Source organism: Choloepus didactylus, chromosome 12 (assembly GCF_015220235.1).
Source record: "Choloepus didactylus isolate mChoDid1 chromosome 12, mChoDid1.pri, whole genome shotgun sequence".
Lineage (NCBI taxonomy): Eukaryota > Metazoa > Chordata > Mammalia > Pilosa > Megalonychidae > Choloepus > Choloepus didactylus.
The window spans coordinates 36,963,831-36,981,948 of NC_051318.1; the positions used below are offsets into that span (position 1 = coordinate 36,963,831).

Genomic DNA, 18,118 nt, shown 5'->3' on the forward strand with positions numbered 1-18,118 from the left:
GTGTGTTGTTTAACCTCCAGGTATTTGTGAATTTTCTAAGTCTCTGATGGTTATTGACTTCTAATTGTATTCCATTGTGGTCAGAGAATGTGCTTTGAATAATTTCAATCTTTTTAAATTTATTGAGGCTTGTTTTATGTCCCAGCATATGATCTATTCTGGAGAAAGTTCCATGAGCACTAGAAAAGTATGTGTATCCTGGTGATTTGGGATGTAATGTCCTGTATATGTCTGTTAAATCTAATTCATTTATCAGATTGTTTAGGTTTTCAATCTCCTTATTGGTTTTCTGTCTGGTTGATCTATCTATAGGAGAGAGTGATGTGTTGAAGTCTCCCACAATTATTGCGGAAACATCAATTGCTTCCTTTAGTTTTGCCAGTGTTTCTCTCATGTATTTTGTGGCACCTTGATTGGGTGCATAGACATTTACGATTGTTATTTCTTCTTGCTGAATTGCCCCTTTTATTAGTATGTAGTGGCCTTCTTTGTCTCTCAAAACATCCCTGCATTTGAAGTCTATTTTATCTGAGATTAATATTGCTACACCTGCTTTCTTTTGGCTGTAGCTTGCATGAAATATTTTTTTCCATCCTTTCACTTTCAGTTTCTTTGTGTCCCTGTGTCTAAGATGAGTCTCTTGTATGCAACATATTGATGGTTCATTTTTTTTTGATCCATTCTGCGAATCTATATCTTTTAATTGGGGAGTTTAATCCATTTACATTCAACGTTAAAACCGTGAAGGCATTTCTTGAATCGGCCATCTTATCCTTTGGTTTATGTTTGCCATATTTTTCCCCTCTCTCTATTAATATCCTTTATTGTACCCATACCGAATCTCTTTAGTACTGGACCTTTCTCCAAGTCTCTCTGTCCTGTCTTTGTTTCTCTGTCTGTAAGGCTCCCTTTAGTATCTCCAGTAGGGCAGGTCTCTTGTTAGCAAATTCTCTCAGCATTTGTTTGTCTGTGAAAAATTTAAGCTCTCCCTCAAATTTGAAGGAGAGCTTTGCTGGATAAAGTATTCTTGGCTGGAAATTTTTCTCACTCAGAATTTTAAATATATCGTGCCACTGCCTTCTCGCCTCCATGGTGGCTGCTGAGTAGTCACTACTTAGTCTTATGCTGTTTCCTTTGTATGTGGTGAATTGCTTTTCTCTTGCTGCTTTCAGAACTTGCTCCTTCTCTTCTGTGTTTGACAGTGTGATCAGTATATGTCTCGGAGTGGGTTTATTTGGATTTATTCTATTTGGGGTTCGCTGAGCATTTATGATTTGTGTATTTATGTTGTTTTGAAGATTTGGGAAGTTTTCCCCAACAATTTCTTTGAATACTCTTCCTAGACCTTTACCCTTTTCTTCCCCTTCTGGGACACCAATGAGTCTTATATTCGGACGTTTCATATTATCTATCATATCCCTGAGGTCCATTTCGAGTTTTTCAATTTTTTTCCCCATTCTTTCTTTTATGCTTTCATTTTCCATTCTGTCATCTTCCAGGTCACTGATTCGTTGTTCAACTTCCTCTAGTCTTGTACTATGAGTGTCCAGAATCTTTTTAATTTGGTCAACAGTTTCTTTAATTTCCATAAGATCATCCATTTTTTTATTTAGTCTTGCAATGTCTTCTTTATGCTCTTCTAGAGTCTTCTTGATTTCCTTCATATCCCGTACTATGGTCTCATTGTTCATCTTTAGGTCTTTGAGTAGCTGCTCTAGGTGCTGTGTCTCTTGTGGTCTTTTGATTTGGATGCTTGGGCTTGGGTTATCCATATCGTCTGGTTTTTTCATATGCTTTATAATTTTCTGTTGTTTTTGGCCTCGTGGCATTTGCTGAACTTGATAGGGTTCTTTTAGGATTTGTAGACCAATTGAAGTCCTTATCTCTAATTTATCAGATCTACAGCTTCGTGGAGTACACTTTCTCTAACTAACCAGCAGGTGGCATCCACGAGCCACTTGTTCTCCACAAGCCAGTTCTCCCCTGCTTAGCCTTTTTGGTGAGTGGGGGAGTGAGTCTTGTGGGGTCCAATTGGTGTACCAAGCTTGCCTGGTAGTTGGTGTTGCCTGCCCTGTATATGGGGCGTGTTTCTGGGCAGTCAGGGAGGGGGGGGGTGGCTCTAACAATCAAATCTCCCTGGTGATCCTAGAGTTTTAAAGCTGCTGCAATAGTCTAATCCTTCAGTTCAGTCCTGCCACAGTTTGTCTCTGCCACTGACCCACAAGTCCTTGGTATTGGCGTATGGCTCCTGAGACTTGCAAGTGGGCCCCTCTTCCAGGCCGTGCACCCCGGGTCCTCTGTTGAGGGATGACTGTGCTATGTCACAGGTGAGTGCCGTCCCCCCAGGGCAGTTCTGGGCTGCTGGGCTGTGTAGGGAGGCTCCCAGTCTGCTGAAATGATGGCTGAATGGGGCTTTGTTAATTCACACTGCTCTACCTTCCCAACTCTGGGACATTCAGCTGAGGTTGCAGGGAAGGCTAATGTCCACACCCAGTTTTGTGGTGTGTGCCTGTTATTTGAAGCACTTCCGTCACACTGGGTTGTCTGGGGCAGTTCTGGGCTATGGGGCTGGCGATGGGCAGGAGTGTTTCCTGTCCACCAGGATGATGGCTGTGGGCGGACACCCCCCTTTTCTTGGGAAGTTGTGGTGTTTAGTGAATTTTCTCAGCCACTGGATTATTGCGTTTTGTCTCAGAGCTCTCCTAGTTCTGCTCTTGACTTGACCTGCCCAAATAGTAAGTCTTTGAAGCTTTCTGTATTGGGCTTCTTAGAGTAATTGTTTTAGAAAAAGAAAAAAGGATTAAAAAAAAAAAAAAAAAAACGGGCCCTCCTCGGAGATCTAATGGGTTATTGAAATGCTAAGAGACAAAGCTACCAGGGCCATTAAGGAAAGGTCCACAGGGCAGAGAGATCAGCTTTTCTTCTTGATTTGCATATGCGCCTCAGGGCCCTTCCCCTTTCTATGTTCACCAGAACTCCAAAAATCCTCCACTTTTATTTTGGAGTTTTTCGTGTTGTTTTTTTTCTATGCCTGTCTCCTTTCTGCTGGGCTGGCTGCTCTCAGATTCTCTGGTGTCTGGTCTCAGTCTATCTATGGTTGGAGTCTGTATCAGTAGAATGAGTTTCCGATAAGAGCAGCCACTGCAGTTCTCCCTTCTCCTTCCCGGAGCTGACAGCCCCTCCTCCCCCGGGACTGAGCCTGGCAGGGAGGGGCGCGGGTCCCCTGGCCGCAAAAACTTACAGATTTCGCTGATCTCAGCAGTTCCACGTTTTCATGAGTGTTGTATGAAGTATGCCCAAAGTCAGATTGCTCTGTGGTGTCCAGTCCACGCAGTTCCTGGCTTTCTACCTACTTCCCTGGAGGAGTAACTAAAACATACAGCTCACCAGTCTGCCATCTTGCCCCGCCTCCGACATTGGTATTTTTTAAGAATACAGACCAGTTGTTTTATAGGATGTCCCTCAAATTGAGTTTGTCTGATTTTTCCTTATGGTTAAGTTAAATTTATACATTTTTGATTGCAATTCATAATAGATGTGTCCTTTTCAAGGTATCATATCTGGAGGGATACGATGCCTGTTTGTTCCGTTATTGGCAATGTCAGTTTTGATAACCTGGTAAAGTGGTGTCTAATTTCTCTACTGTAAGTTAACATTTTCCTTTTGTAACTAATAAGTTATTTGTTGGAACATACTTTGAGATTCTATAATATCTTATCATTCATATATTGATGATTATTCCCTGGATCAATTTTTACTATGATGGTTAAAAAATTGTGATTTTCCAGTATCATCATTCTTTCTGTATTTATTACCTGACATTCTACTGAAAGAAAAAGCACTTCCTTTCCCCTTGTATGTGTGTGTATGTAAGTACACAAACATTTGTCAATTACTGTTGGTATGAACTCATCGATTCTTCTTTTTCCCAATGGATTTTTATTACATTACTGTCCTCATTTATTTTTTTTTCTTTTTTTAAAAAACAGTAATATAGAAGCAGTTTTGTATTTCAGTTTTTGTAGCAGTCATGTCAATAAGATGATATGTCCATCACTTTCCAGTGTGTCAATATTGCTAAGCCCTTTAAATCTATGTTTGTACTCCAGGCTCTACACAACTTACCACAATTTTAAATTCTTTAACATCACAATAAATTATCATCTCAAAATACATCCCAAGACTAAATGGGAAACAGGGAATATTTTTCTTTTCTCCTGAAGAATCCTGAAGAAAAGAATTTCTACAAATGCTTTAATATTCAGGCATGGGTTCAAGTACAGAGCAATATCCTTTGATTTTCCTGCTATTAGATGGACATTAAACTCTTTGACTTCTCTTTTAAGGACAACAGTTCATCTGGGATCCATTGAGGAGTTCAGCCTTACAATAAATGGTAGAGTAAACTGAAATGCCAGACTTTTGCACATTTTCTCTATTTATCTCTGTCAGCACCAGATAAAATCCTTGGTTACCTTGTAAATCTGAGCTGAAGCTGAAACCAACTGAGTGAATGTTCAGTTTGTCATATATGCCCAGAGTGTCTGTTTTCTCTGGGCTAATCCTTGGGCAAACAGCAGTATATGTTTTCCATTTACTGCCCCCTGGAATTTGTGCTTTAGCACCACTCTCACTATTTCAAAAGACTTTCATTGAAAGGCATGCCATAGGTGATCTCTTCCCATTCCCATTTTCCATTTTTCAGAGTATTGCAAACACTGCAGTTGGCCCTTTTGAAACATGGGGTGAAATGAAAGGCTACATCAGCTCGAGGTTTCACGCTGCCGCCATACTGAGTCCTCCTGGAGCCTGTCTGCATCACTAGGAACATGCCCATGTATTACAATAAAAGTTATAGGCTCCACCCATTCAGGAATGGTGCCAACATGGGGGATTACCGGGTTATAGATGACATTTTTTAGGTTGTTTAAAATCAACATAATTCGTTTCACCTTATTGTTGACTGGAGTCTCTCTTCCCTGCATGATGTATGACTTCAAGTAAATTTCTTTAAAAGGTGTCCCAGATTGAAACTGAGGTACTTGTACCCAGGACTGGCATTCCAGGTGCTCCAAGCAGAAGGACATCTGTCTAGCTGCAGTATATTGTCTGGGTTCCAAATCAGGGTGTTCGTGGGAGGCTATGGGAGGCAAGAGGAGTCAGTTCGCTTCCATTGCCTGGTTCGTGTATTCCTAGGATGTCTGTCAGTCCCACGTCTGCCTCCTGGGGCGACTATGCTCTGGGCTTCTGGCCAGGCCCTGCAGCTGCCTGCTACCCAGCACCCACCTCCTGCACAACCTCTGAAGAATTGGACTGCGAGTGCTTGAAGCTTACAATTTTGAGGCCAAGAGAAATATCTGAATCAAGGCATCCTCAGGCAATAATTTCTTCCTGAAGACCCGGCTGCCAGGGATCCTGGACTCCTGTCACATGGCAAAGCACATGGCAGCGCCTGCTGGTCTCTCCCTTCTCTTCTGCATTTTGCTGATTTCAGCTTCTTACTTCTGTGGCTTTCTTCTGTTCTTATTTATTTTGAAATTCAAATGTAATGTCCCAGATTTGGCTAGGGTCTCCCCTTTGAGCTGGCTCTGTTGTCCTTGTGATATGCCCCCATTAGTAATTGCACACTTCCTTACTTCTTGGCATTTCCAGGGTCAACTTGTATCTTCTTTACTCCAGGGCCTGGGATCCATCATTTCTCTAAAGAGGACTGGTTCCATTTAGTGTGGAAAAGTATTTAGAAACCAAGAAATGGACACTAGGTGTGCTCATTGCTACTGGTGTGTCACTGCTTCTGAGCCCTTTCAGTTGACAGAGCTAGGATATACACACACACACACTTTTATTTAAATGAGTCAATCCACCCCCATGGGGTTCTTGCTTGACTTTCCCTATTCTATTTTTGTATTTTCCTTCTTCTGTCAGATCAATATATTTACTCATTTGCTCAAACCTACATAATTTCAGAATTGTTATACTTAGACCATTCTGAAAAATAAACCTGCGAAGAAGAGTTTAAGATTTGTTTGCAGTTTTTTTTCCTTTGGACTGAGGGTATGCTATGCTCAAACCTTACTGATATTAACTTTTCCTCCTTCCATGTGGTTTTGTTATTCATTTGAAATACAGTCATATCATTTCTTTCTGTTTCTTTTCAGTTTTACATTTATCCCTCATCCCTGTTGATTTGGTTTTTGAATATGGAAAACAGTGATATGATTCCCCAAGTCAAAACCATACAGAAGTATTATTCTCAGAGAAATGCCACCCCCCCTCATCCTTCCCACCTTCTTCTCCCTACCTCTTTTAGGGAACCAATTTCATTAGTTTCTTATATATAAAATATTACAAATATTACAGTATTATTTTAAAATAAGCTATCACAATGCATTATTTTTTCAAATCTTGCCTTCCTCAAACTCATAAGACCTTCAGTAGCCAACAGAGGCCCAAAGTCTCTATGACTAATACAGGTTGCAGTTTAACTGCTATCAAAATCTCTGTATTTATTTACATGCTTGATTTCTTTCAGGCCTTATTTGCTATAACTGCTTGACGTTTGAAGCATGGATTTAGGATAAGTGCCAAATAATACTGATTACCTGTTCTTCAGAAACCTCTAGAGGAGGAGATGCTTGTTGTTCAGACTGCCGACCATCAGGATAGTTTATATTTCGTCGCTGACGTAAAGGAGGGAAAAGACGATTCCAATTGATCATTCCTCCCTAAACATAGATCAAGATACAATTATACACAGAAGTAGGATCATCAGAGTACCTGAAAGGGTTTTCTCTTTAAATGCAATCATATCTATAGACTAGAAAAAATAGTTATATGTCTCTGCTTTATGCAAGTAATTCAAATCCTAAATTCTCATAACATCTTTTAATCAATGAGACAAAATAGGTAACTTGCTGTAGGTACACAAGTAAGTAACTGATACTGCCAAAGTTATTTGTACAATTTGACTCTGGAAGACAGATATTCTTAACCTCAGTCTTACAGTGTCTCAACTCAGTTTTACTCTTAGCTCAGAGCTTTGCTGGATGTGACAGGAAAGAAGCAATGGAGAGGAAGCTAATTCACTGCAGGCCACCAGAAACCTGGCGTTTCCTGCAGCAGCTCTTTAAATAAAATCCTTCTTTTTCTTTTATTTTTTTAAAAGTAAATTCTGAGTATGCTTAGTGGAGGGAGACTGCAGATTGTAATAAAACCTAGGTTCATGGAAAGGATAGAATAAAGGTAAATTTTACAAATAGGGACAATAGCTTCAGAAGCAAAGATCAATAATCATTTTCTTGAGAGTGGCTCTGTGGACAAGTTAAGATTGATGGTAGTGTTATTTTTTATTTATCTTATGTCACTGATGAAAAACAAAGCCACTGTGTGAAGAAAGATGCATTGTATCATGCTTTTTAAAAATCCAAGTTTTTAGCAATACGTCAGCCTTTGAATTGATCAATTTAAATCTCTATTTCTACATGTCTTTCAGTTCTGGAAAAATCAGAGAACAAGATAACCTGAAACTTTCCTACAATAAACATCTAAAATGCTAGATAAAATATAATAAAAATATTTTATATGTATAATACAACTGAACATAAAAGGAAGACATGGAAGTTCCAAGTTCCAGAAACAAGTAGGCATTAAACCCCAGAATAGTAAGGCCTCAGATTTATAGATAAAGCTCCAAAGAAGAAAGACTCAGAATTCAAAATTATAAAACCCATGTGGAAACAGTCCATCATAAGCAAGAGTCAGCAGTCACAACAACAAGCCTTAGAATCCCAAAAACTTAAATCAGAAAAAATCTGAAAATGACCATAGAATTAGAATTGTAAAAATGACTAGGATATAAAAGAATGTAAAAAGTAAGGGAAGAAAAAGGCAACCTACACAATGGGAGATGATATTTGGAAACCACATATCAGATAAGGGTTTAATATCCCGAATATATAAAGCAATCCTGCATCTCAATAACAGAAAGACAAACAATCCAATTAAAAAATGGGCAAAAGACATGAACAGACATTTTTCTGAAGAGGAAATACAAATGGCTCAAAAGCATATGAAAAAATGCTCAACTTCACTGGCTATTAAGGAAATGCAAATCAAAACCACAATGAGATATCATCTCACACCTACCAGAATGGCCATTATCCAAAAAACAGAAAATGACAAGTGCTGGAGAGGATGTGGAGAAAGAGGCACACTTATTCATTGTTGGTGGGAATGTAGAATGGTGCAACCACTCTGGAAGACAGTATGGAGGTTCCTCAGGAGGCTAAGTATAGATTTGCCATATGACCCAGCTATTCCATTGCTGGGTATATACTCAGAGGAACTGAAACTTAAGACACAGACAGACATTTGTAAACCAATGTTTATTGCAGCATTATTCACAATTGCCAAGAGATGGAAACAGCCCAAATGTCCATCAAAGGACGAGTGGATAAACAAACTGTGGTATATACACATGATGGAATATTATGCAGCTGTAAGACAGAACAAAGACATGGATCATGTAATAATGTGGATGAACCTTGAAGACATTATGTTGAGTGAAGTTAGCCAGAAACAAAAGGACAGATTCTGTATGGTCTCACTAATATGAACAGATATTAATGAACAAACTTTGGGAGTTAAAAGCTGACAAACAGGCGACCAGGAGATAGAAAGAGGGCAGAGATCAGCCATTTGATGCTGAAGGACTACAGAATGTTTAGGATTGATCGCATAGATCCAGAAATAGATAGCATAATGCTGTGTGATGGTAGCACGGTATTGTAAGTACACTGAACAAAGATGTCTGTGAGTAAAGCTGAAAGAGGTGGGATAGGAGAATGTATGACACCAGAGGTAACGATAGATGATAAAGACTGGGACTGTATAACGTGGCAAAAACTGGAGTGGCCAATGACTGTTACTAAATATACAAATATAAAAATGTTTTTGCATGTGGGAAAGCAAATGAATGTCAACCATGTAGAAATTTGAAAAAGGGATGGTATTCAGGAAAAAACATAATCAAAGCAAACTGGAGTCTATGGTCAACAGTAACATTGTAATATCCCTCCATTAAATGTAACAAAGGCAATATGCCATTGCTAAATGTATATGAGAAAGGGATATAGGGGAGTAATATGGGATTCTTGGTAGTGGTGTTATTTGCTGTCCTTAGTAGTATATTGTATTGTATGACATGTTATTTTTCTTTTTAACATTTTTTCTTATTGCTAAAAAAAAAAAAAAAATTTTTTTTCTTGTAGTAATCAGTATGTTCAAATGCTGCTTGTAGTGATAAATGTACAACTTTATGATGATACCATGAACAACTGATTGTACACTGTGGATAAATGTATGGTATGTGAATATAAGTCTATAAAATTGTAGGAAAATATATATATAGGAGTAAAAGTGTTGGAGAAAACATGGTGAGAGCAATGATGCCTCACCAATATGGACTAACTACAATGTGTAAACTCAGAATTGAATCTTAGAACATAGCCTAACGTGGACACAATAATTGTAATAGTACCTAGATTGTAAGCTCTTACAGCAGTTAACTCTATCCCTGAATTGTAAGGCCTATCTCTAAACTTTGAGATGCTGATCCCCTAGCGTATGTTGTCACAAACATTGGGACTGGTGGTTTGATGTGCTGAACCCTTGAGCATGGGACCTTGCCCTTATGAAGCTCATTACCACAAAGGAGAGTCTAAAGTTGTATGTAATGGTGCCTAAGAGTCTCCCCCTGAGTACCTCTTTGTTGCTCAGATGTGGCCCTCTCTCTCTCTAACTGAGCCATCTCGACAGGTGAACTTGCTGCCCTCCCCCCTATGTGGGACCCGACTCCCAGGGTTGTGGATCTCCCTGGCAACGCGGAGTATGACTCCCGGGGATGAATGTAGACCCGGCATTGTGGGACTGAGAGTATCTTCTTGACCAAAAGGGGGATGCAAAATGAGACGAAATGGTTTCAGTGGCTGAGAGATTCCAAATGGAGTCGAGAGGTCACTCTGGTGGACATTCTTATGCACTATATAGATAACACCTCTTAGGCTTTAATGTATTGGAATAGCTAGAAGTAAATACCTGACACTACCAAACTCCAACCCAGCAGCCTGGACTCCTGAAGACAATTATATAATAATGTAGATTAAAAGGAGTGACAGTGTGATTTTGAAGACCTTGTGGATCACACCCCCTTTATCTAGTGTATGGATGAGTGGAGGAATGGAGATAAAAACTAAAGGACAAATGGGGTGGGATGGGGGGATGATTTGGGTGTTTTTTTTTTCACTTTTATTTTTTATTCTTGTTCTGGTTCTTTCTGATGTAAGGAAAATGTTCAGAGATAGATTGTGGTGATGAACGCATAACTATGTTATCATACTGTGGACAGTGGATTGCATATCATGGATGATTGTATGATGTGTGAATGTATTTCAATAAAACTGAATTAAAAAAAAAAAGTAAGGGAAGAATAAGATACTATTAAAATACCATATAGATTTAAAAACAATTACGGAAATTTAAAATGTAGGCATTATGCAAAATGTCTTTGGAGAGATACTGGTAGAAATAAATTCAAATACATTAGTGATCACAATAAATATACATGGACTAAACTCAGGAGCTGAAAGGCAGAGATTCTAATTAAAAACTTCTCCCAACCTCCTCCACCAAACAGACAAACCTAAAACGTATAGACATAGACAAGTTGACATGAATAGTTGAGAAAAGAAACAAATATTAGTTAAAGAAAGCTGATGCAACTATATTCATGGCAAATAAATAGACTTCAAAAGCAAAAAGGCACTGTTAGAGATAAAATGATTAGAATATATCTCAATTATTCATATAACACTATAGCATCAATTGCAGAAAACAAAAAGTGACAAAATTACAAGAGAAGTGGAAAACTCCAGTTAGATATTTAATTTTTAGCATAACAACTCTCAGTGATTGACAGATCAAGAAGACAAAAATAGTAATACAGAACACAAATAATAAGTTTTTCTAAATGTACATATATATAGCCTGCACTCAAATCTTTTACCTTATACATAACATATTTATAAAAAGTAACCATAACAAGTTTGTCTAAATGGACATATACAGCCTGTATTCTATTCTTTTACTTTATTCATAAAGTATTTATAAAAAGTAACTGTGTACTAGATTGTATATGAAATGTTGAAATACAAAATATTATACAGACTCTATTCTCTCACCACAATGCAATTAAATTAGAAATCAATATCAACATGATAACTAAAGCAAAGCACACTAAAATTCACACATTTGAAAATCAAAGAAAAATCATAATGGAAATTAGAATATATTTAAAAGTGAATAAAAATGAGACTATTACCAATCAACTCTTGTGGGACGTAATTAAGTAGTTTAGAATGAAAATTTGAGGCTAAATAAAGGCTAAAAATTGAGTGAAGTACGAACAATTTAAGAAGTTAGAGAATGTAACAACAACCTAAAGGATAGAGAAAGAATAAAATAGAAGGTTAAGAGCAAATGCTAATAAAGTGGAAAACAAAGATACCACAGAGGGACTCAACAAAAACCAATGTTGGTTGTCTAATAACTAATAATAGTAATAAAAAGGATAAACCTGATAAGACTGATAAAAAAGGCAGAAACACAAATAAATAATACTAGGAATAATAAAAAGGATATAAGGGCAGATTTTTAAAAGTTATAAGAATACTTTATTCATGCTAATAACTTTGAACACTTTGGTGAAATGGACGATTTTCTAGAAAACGGTAATTTACTCAAACCGACTACAGAAAAAATAGAAATTTGCAATCATTTTTGAAAACAGTTCAGGAGCATCTACTAAAGCTGAACACATGTGTATGACTCAGTAATTCCACTCCTGGGAATACACCTATCAGAAATGCAAACACGTGTTCCCCAAAAGACATGAACTAGAATGTTCTCAGCAGCATTATTCCTAGTCAAAGAATGGAAACTACCCAAATGTCTGTCAACTGGAGAACGGATAAATTATGGTATATTCACATAATATGGTACTATACAGTAGACAGAATGAACAAACAACAATTACATACAACAACATGGATGAATTTTCAAATCTAATATTGAAGAAAAGCAAGAAAACACCAAAGAGAACATCTTTATGATTACTTTTATATAATGTATAAAAATAAAACAAAATGAAAGAATCCATGTAGTTACACTTCAGAAGAGTAGTTTCCCTGGGAGAGGATAGTAACTGGAAAGGGCTTTTGGGGTGCTGGTAGTGTTCTGTTTCTAGATATGGAAACTGATTACTTAACTGTATTCAGTTTGTGAAATTTCATGGAGGAGTACACTTAAGGATATGTTTGTGTACTTTACTATGTCTACTTTTCTTAATATATGTTACACTTCAATAAAAAGTTATAAAAGGAAATAGAAAATATGACTGGACTTCTAGTCATTAATATAATTAAAGTAATACTTAAAAATCTATCCACCAAAAATTTATGGGTGAAGTCTATAAATCCTTTAAAGACTTGCCTTCTAGAGAACAAAAGAGAAGCAAAGTTCCCCACTTATTTTTTTTGTGACTAGTAAAACTTTGTTTCCAAAATCAGACAAGGCATCAAGAGAAAGAAAAATTATAGAACAATTTGCTTTTCATATATGAACACAGATGCAACAATACTAAACAAAATATTAGTAAACTCAATCTAACAATGATTAAAAAAATATTATCTGGCATGATGTACTGTATTAGGGTTTATCTCAGGAATCTTAGAAAATATAGCAATTTAATTCACAAATTACAAGTTAAAGGAGAAAAACCAAATGATCATTACAACAAATTGATAAAATTTAGTACCCACTCATGAAAAGACAAGAATGTCTATCACCACCTCTTGTATTCCATAGGAGTCATACCATAATAAGATACCCCTCCCCCCTGAAAAAAAAAAGATGAAAGAAAATGCATAAGGTTGGAAAGGTTGAAACAAAACTGCCATTATTCACATATAATGATTGTCCACCTAGAAAATACAAGAGAGTCTACAAAGCATTAGAGATACTAAGAGAGTAAATGATGAAAAATAACATTCCCTACACTATGGTCATTTAGAAAATATAAGTACAAAAATTTACTTTTACAAACAATAAAAACTATAAGGTACTCAGGAATTAAATCTAACAAAAGATCTGCAAGACTTTTATGGGAAAATTACAAAATTGGATTGAAGGATATCAAAAGACCTAAATCAATGGAAATGGAAAGATTCAGCACATTCATATCTGGAGAAGACTGAATAATGTAATTTATCCAGACACTGCCAATTCAAATCTGTAGTTGGCTGACCCCAATATTTTGTACCCCCCCATCCCTTTTTTTTGATGAAGCAAGGCATGACATTACTCAGCTTCCCTAAAGGTAGGAGTAGCCATGCGGTCTATTTTCTAGTAGCATATGGAACTTCTAGGAAGAGTCCTTAAGGGAAGAAGATGCACCCTTCGTTGCTTCCTCTTCCTCCCTGGATTCCAGCAGCCATCTTGGTTGAAGTGGAAGCCCCATGCTGGGGATAAAGCAGCAGTGAGATGAAAGAGGCCTGGGTCTTTGCCAGCTTTGTGAAGCTGCCCCACTAACCCAACTACTGGGCTGCCAACTTCTGAACGTTTTTCACATGAGAGAGAAATAAACTTCTACCTTGTTCAGGTTTCTGTTATTTTGGATTTTCTGGCCCTTGCTGCTGAACCTACTCTTATCTGCTGTATACCCAAAACTCAAAAACGTGTGTGTGTGTGCGTGTGCATGCACACATTGTTGTGGAACCAGACCACTTATCCTAAAGTTGAGTTAAGAGTCAAAACTAGATATGAGTATTTTGAATGAAGATGTATAATAAGCAGGATTTCTCTACCAGGTAATATGACTTACTGTTAGACCACAGTAATGTAAATAGTGTGGTATTAGCACAAGATAGGCAAATAGTGCCATAAAACAAGACAGAGCCTAGAAATCTCCATATACTTGGTATATGATAGCAAAGGCATTACAAATCAGTGGGGAAAGGACAGACCATTTAATAAACTGGATTGGCTACAGATAGGGAAAAAGACAAAATTAGAGCTCTACTTCATACCATACATAAAAATAAATTCTACACAGATTAAAGATTTAAATGTGAAAAGCTAAAATGTTAAAACTTTTAGAAGAGGAGAATATTCTTTGTCATTGGGATAGGAAAGAATTTCTTAAACAAAAACATAAAGCATAAATCATAAAGAAAGGATGGTTAAAATTGGCTATGTGAAAATTTGGAACTTTGGTATGATAAAAAATCATAAAGTTAAAAGACAAACTATAAATTCAGAGAAAACATTTACCACATATAACTGACAAAAACAGCATCCAGATGTAAAGAACACATAAATCTATGAGAAAAATTGAGCAACTCAAGAACAAAGCAGATATGAAAAGACAATTTACAGAAGAGGAAAACTTGAGTCAATAAGAATATGAAAAGATCTTCAATCTCACTAGTATCAAGGAAATGCAAGTTAAAACAATAAGCTATTTCATACTCACAATACTGGCAAAAATAAAAAGCCTAAAAATACCAATACCAAATAAAATGTGAAGGAAATGGAAATTATAGATATGCTGTTATGAGAGTATAAGTTGGTACAAACAATTTGGAGAGCAATCTGTCAACATCTAGTAAAACTGAAGATATTCTATGACCCAGAAAATTCATCTCCAGGTAGCTACAAGTGCCTAAGGGGGCATTTATGAGGTTGCTGTCTGAAGCACTGATTATAGTATTAAGTAAGAAGATGTAAAAAATTCAAGTGTCCCTAAGTAGAGAAATAAATTAACAAACGGTTTTATTAAATAATAACTTTTTACCAGCAGCTAGAATAAATGAACTAGATCTACATTTATTAACATGGAAACATCTTAAAAAGGCAATGTTGAATGGATAAAGGAAGTGGTACAAGAATATATATCTACAAAACCATTTATGTAAATAAAAAATCCACACAGAACAACAGCATACATATTATTTTAACGATTTTTATGACTATGTACCAGTAGTGAACTTGCCCTGTGGGGGATATCTGGCAGTGTTGGAGGCATTTTTGGCTATCACGACGGGGGGTAGGGTGGCGGAGAAGCTGCTGGCAGCTGGTGGGTGGAGGCTGGGACACTCCACCCTAATGCACAGGACACTCTCCATAACAAAGAATAGCCTGGCCCAAAGTGCAGTGCTGAGGTTTGAGCAACAGTGATATATACAGATGTAGTAAAGATACAAAAACAGGTGTGGGAGTTATATACAACACACCAGCTACGGGACAGTGGGATGGGGAATGAGTCTTTAGTTGCGTCTGTTAACATTTTATTTCTTAAAAGAGAGTAAGAGTGAAAGGGCAGGCAAAACAAAACAAAAGCAATCCCTCTACTCCTGTGATAGTAAAAAAGTACTTAAAAATCAGAAAGATACAAGAGCTCTATGTCTTAGGATGTTTTGACACTTTGTAGGGTTAAATACGAGCCTCTACAAACAGGAAATGTTTCCTTTACTTTGTCTTCTTCAAAAGCAATAACCACATGTTTTAAAAAGGAAAAAGGAAACAGCTTGCATTTTGAACAGTTGTTTTATGAAATATGTTATTAGTCGGTAAGGAGATTTTCAAATGAAATGTAATTTCTTGTGAAAAGAAATGAATGACTAATTTTCAAATTGAGGAGCAACAATATTTTGTGGCATTTTATCAAGCAGGGGTTACATGGAACAGAAATATACTCCATAAAGGTTTTTGAAGGATTTTGAAAGGATTGGTCAAGTAGAGTGTTTACATCAGATAAGCCAAATCAGAGGAGTTCACTAGTGGCTTTCCTTGGGCACTACCAATTCCCAAGGGTGAGTACAAGCGCATACTCATGTGGAGCTTCTGATCTGCTTGGCGGAAGCCAAGGCACCCAGAAATAGGAAAACCAGAAAAATGCCAGGTGGTACATAATTAAGAGGAAACTGCAACCAAACAATGGAGGTAAAACTTCAAAGAGGATGCAGGGCTTTAGATGAATTTTAAAGGATGAGAACAATTTAAATAATGGAGAAGAAGGTATTGGCATTTTTGTCAAAGTGTTCAAAGAAGGGGGACTGAGAACGGGTTTATAATTATTTCACAGAGCATAGCAATGCTAAGGAGTTATGACAGAAGGAAAAAAAAAAGCTACAGGAAGCTGAATGATTACGAGCACAGTCACTAGAGCTAGAATATGTAGGCTTAAATCCCAGCTCTACCACTTACTGTGTGACCTTAAGCATGTTTTTTCCTCTATAACTGCATCCACCTTACAGGAATATTGTGAGAATTAAATGAGTTAAATACACATAAAGCATTTAAAACAGAGCTAGAAGACTTCTAAGGACTTATTATATTTTGGCTATTATCATCTCTAATATTTGGCATTATACCTTACAATGTTATTTAAATTTTTAGAGTTGACAACCTGTCTTCCCAACTAAACTGTAAGATCCTTGATGGCTGTGATGGAGCGTAAGATTTGTATTACTCCCAAGATGGCTAGCATAGCACTGAAGTTCAGTGTAGTTTGAGTTGATTCCTTCAGCCAAGTAGGTGCTCCATAAATGAATGAAATGGACAACTATAGAGAGTAGGCTTTATGAACATGATGTTTTGGAAAAATTAAAATTATTTCCAAAAGCATCCTCATCTTATTTAAAAAGGTTGGTCACTGGAAGAAAAACGCATCCTTTATACTCAGTCTTTGGTGATTAGAATTCCTTTTTTGGAAGCATGTAGGCATGGCCAATACGTTAGCTTCTGGAAGGCCACCTCTGCTATACTGTTTGTGCCTGCAGACCATTATTTGGGGAAGATTCAGAGGGAGACTATGGGTTCAGCAGGAAAGAGCGCCATGACTGTTTAATGATGCCTGTCTTGGGCACAGAGGAGGTAACGTGGCACCTATACAAGGGCTTATTAACACTGCTATAGACCAGGGCATTCCAAAATTTCCACATCAAGGCACATACAGAAAATGATAGAATTTGCATGACACAGGGACAAAGTTACTTATAAGCGGTCTGGCAGCTTTAGGTCCCCTTTTCCAGCTCCCTGAGGGCTGAGGGGATCAATATCTCAGCTCCTGTGTGACCCATCTGTGACCACAATACAATGATTGGGAAGTGCAACCATAGACCATAAAGAAAAACCTATACATTTAGAGAATGGGCTGATTTAATATGAGCACATTTACAGTGGAGATGGTCTACAATGGATTCACTGATTACAGGGACAGAAAAAGACTAGACTGTTTTAGTTGCTTCCATTAAGGTAAAATCAACAGAATTATCAAGTATTTACTAATGTACCTTGTACTACCTTAAGCAGTGACACTAGAAAGAGGATTTAAGACTAGAAGCTCAGAGTCTGGTATGCCAAAATCAAATTGTTTTTTGTTTTCTTCTAGGTTACCGATAACCTTAGGCTGGATCCAATGGGTCTTCGTCAGCTCTCTCCCAGCAGCACTGGGGCCTACTGACCACTCCCTTCTCGACCTTCTCTTCTCCGGGCTTCTCTGGCATCACACTTTCTTGGTCTTTCCAACCTCTGGCTCTGCCTTCTCAGTATCCCTTGGGGTCTCTTTTTCCTCCTCATGTCCTTTAAATATGAGTATCCCTTAAGGTTCTGTTCTAGGATTATTTCTCTTCTCTTTCCATATTCTGACCCCAAGTGCTCATCCATTTCTGTGGTATTTAGGAAGACTCCTAAACCCGTATCTCCAACTCAGATGCTGTACCTCAGATCTATATAACCACATGTCTCCTGGACACTTCCATTTAGACGGTCCAGAGACATTTAAAATAGAACATGTGCCAAAAAAAAAAACTCATTCTCAGTCCCATATTTCTTCCTGTGCTCTCAATCTTGGGAAATGACATCAACATCTATCCACTACACAAGGCAGAAATCACCAGGCTTTGTTAATTAGAACTCCTATATCTTTTGAAACCATCCATTTCTCTCCACCCTCACTTTCATTGCCCTATTTTAGACCATCATCAAAAATAGGGGTGGTTTC

At 37.4% G+C, this 18,118-nt stretch overlaps 1 protein-coding gene and 1 pseudogene across 5 annotated transcripts in view; both read right to left on the reverse strand.

Moving 5' to 3' along the window:
• UBAC2 (UBA domain containing 2) overlaps positions 1-18,118 on the reverse strand; it is a 214,730-nt gene that overhangs the window by 22,058 nt on the left and 174,554 nt on the right. For all 5 annotated transcript variants that reach the window (XM_037800640.1, XM_037800641.1, XM_037800643.1 and 2 more), the window contains one exon: positions 6,603-6,725. In XM_037800640.1, coding sequence (XP_037656568.1) covers positions 6,603-6,725 — 123 coding nt within the window. The remainder of the gene's footprint in view (positions 1-6,602; positions 6,726-18,118) is intronic.
• LOC119507467 lies at positions 3,927-5,537 on the reverse strand (annotated as a pseudogene).